Genomic DNA, 1,726 nt, shown 5'->3' on the forward strand with positions numbered 1-1,726 from the left:
AAAAAAAAAAAAAAAAAAAAAAAAAAGAGAGACAGACAGACAGAGCCCCAAGGATAAGCCAGGACCCAGCAGCAGCCACCTGAACCTCAGCTGGCCTGACCGGGCCCCATACTTGGCAATAAAAGGCATCCCTAACCAGTTTCAAATATAATGCATAATAAATACCCTTTGTAATTTTCAGATTTATTCCTTCTTAGTTATTCTATTGTAACATTGACAGCTTCCTATCTTCTTTTAAGGCAAATAACATTTAAAAATACATTTGTAATTTTTTACTGAAAAGTAAATGTTATTGTAGAAACTGTAGAAATCTGGAAATGTACAGTGTAGCAGATGCAGGAGTGCACCACTCAGATTCCCCAGTCCTTTCAGGACTGAAGCATTCATCCCCCAGTTGCTAGAAGTATTAACGGTCAAAAGCCAAGTCCCTCTTCTGGATTTGTCCTTCACTAAAGAGAGCTGTATCTCCAGGAGTCACCCCCTTACCAGGGGCAGTCCACATCCAACCAGGGGTATAAATGGCCCAATCCCTCACCCCAATTCAGAACAACTCTGAAGTGCCACCCTAGATTCCCATGAGGTCAGCTGGGCCTTTGCTGGGAACACGGTGCAGCTCAACATCCCCCTGTCCAGTCCCGCTTCCTCCACTCCCCAGGAGGTGCTGACCCAACAAAGATCCCTAATAAACTTCCTGCATATGAATCTGTCTCAGAGTGTGCTGCCAGGAAATCTGAACTGCGACATACACAGAAGCACTATGCTACTCATCTTACTTAATGCACTCCCACTTTAAAATCCAAAATAATGTTTACATATCCCCACATAATGAACATGATAGTCACTAAGCCAACTTTTCAAATAAAAATGAGTTCCCCTCATATTTTATTAAATGGAACAGTTTAAAGTTGACCAGCTCCTTCTATTTCCCTTCACTTCAGAGACCCTAAGCTTCCAGGTCCAAGTAAAAGGCAGTCTCACTCACAGTAGAAGAAGGATGCTGGTACAGGTGGTCATCTCCCAGAAGCAAGCGGTCAATGTACCCAGCAGCTCCTCCAGTGCAATTTGGATATTTCCCAAAATCTCCAATGCCACCAGGGCCAAGATAGCCACTAGGAAAGTGAAAGCATATGTAGATGATAAAGCTTCAGAAGGGACAGTGGTATATATTGGCTATTTAAGCCGAATTTGAAAAGCCTCAAAATGTATGAGTCTAAAACAGTCCTCCGGCTCCAGGTACTCTCAGCAGCCCTCTCCTGACCTGGCTGCTCCCCACACTGTTAAGGGGGAGGCCCAATTTCTATTCCAGCTGACCTTCAAACAACCCTACAGGGACATTTCTCTGGACACCCAATGCCAAGTATGCCTCAAAGGAGAAGAAAGAGTGAAAGAGAGTTCCTCTGACTTGAGAAATCTGAAAATGATGGACAGAAGTGACAGATGTTTGAGGTGATGGATAAACTAAGCACCCTGATATGATCACTGCACACGGTACAAATGTACCCAAAACCACACTACTCCATAAATATACACAATTTTCATGGGTCAATTAAAAAAAAATAAATCAAAAAGAGAGAGAGAAAGAGAGAAAATAAAAGAGAGAAAGAGAGAAAAAAAAGAGAGAGAGAGCAGAAACAGTGATCACCAGAGTCAGGGAAAGGGAAGAGGGGCAGGGAATGGTTGGCAGATTGGTACAAAGTTACAGGAAGAATAAATTCTGGTGCCCTTA

General features: G+C 42.9%; 1 protein-coding gene across 1 annotated transcript in view; it reads right to left on the reverse strand.

Annotated features, from left to right (window-relative positions):
* The window catches only part of LOC103583516 (heparan-alpha-glucosaminide N-acetyltransferase), a gene marked incomplete at its 5' end in the record, with an annotated part of 9,346 nt that overhangs the window by 5,139 nt on the left and 2,481 nt on the right, over nt 1–1,726 (reverse strand). Inside the window, one exon of the mRNA XM_008564813.1 lies at nt 983–1,109. Within this exon, the coding sequence (XP_008563035.1) occupies nt 983–1,109 (127 nt within the window). The remainder of the gene's footprint in view (nt 1–982; nt 1,110–1,726) is intronic.

This window comes from Galeopterus variegatus, unplaced genomic scaffold (assembly GCF_000696425.1).
Source record: "Galeopterus variegatus unplaced genomic scaffold, G_variegatus-3.0.2 Scaffold23762, whole genome shotgun sequence".
In the NCBI taxonomy this organism is placed as follows: Eukaryota; Metazoa; Chordata; class Mammalia; order Dermoptera; family Cynocephalidae; genus Galeopterus; species Galeopterus variegatus.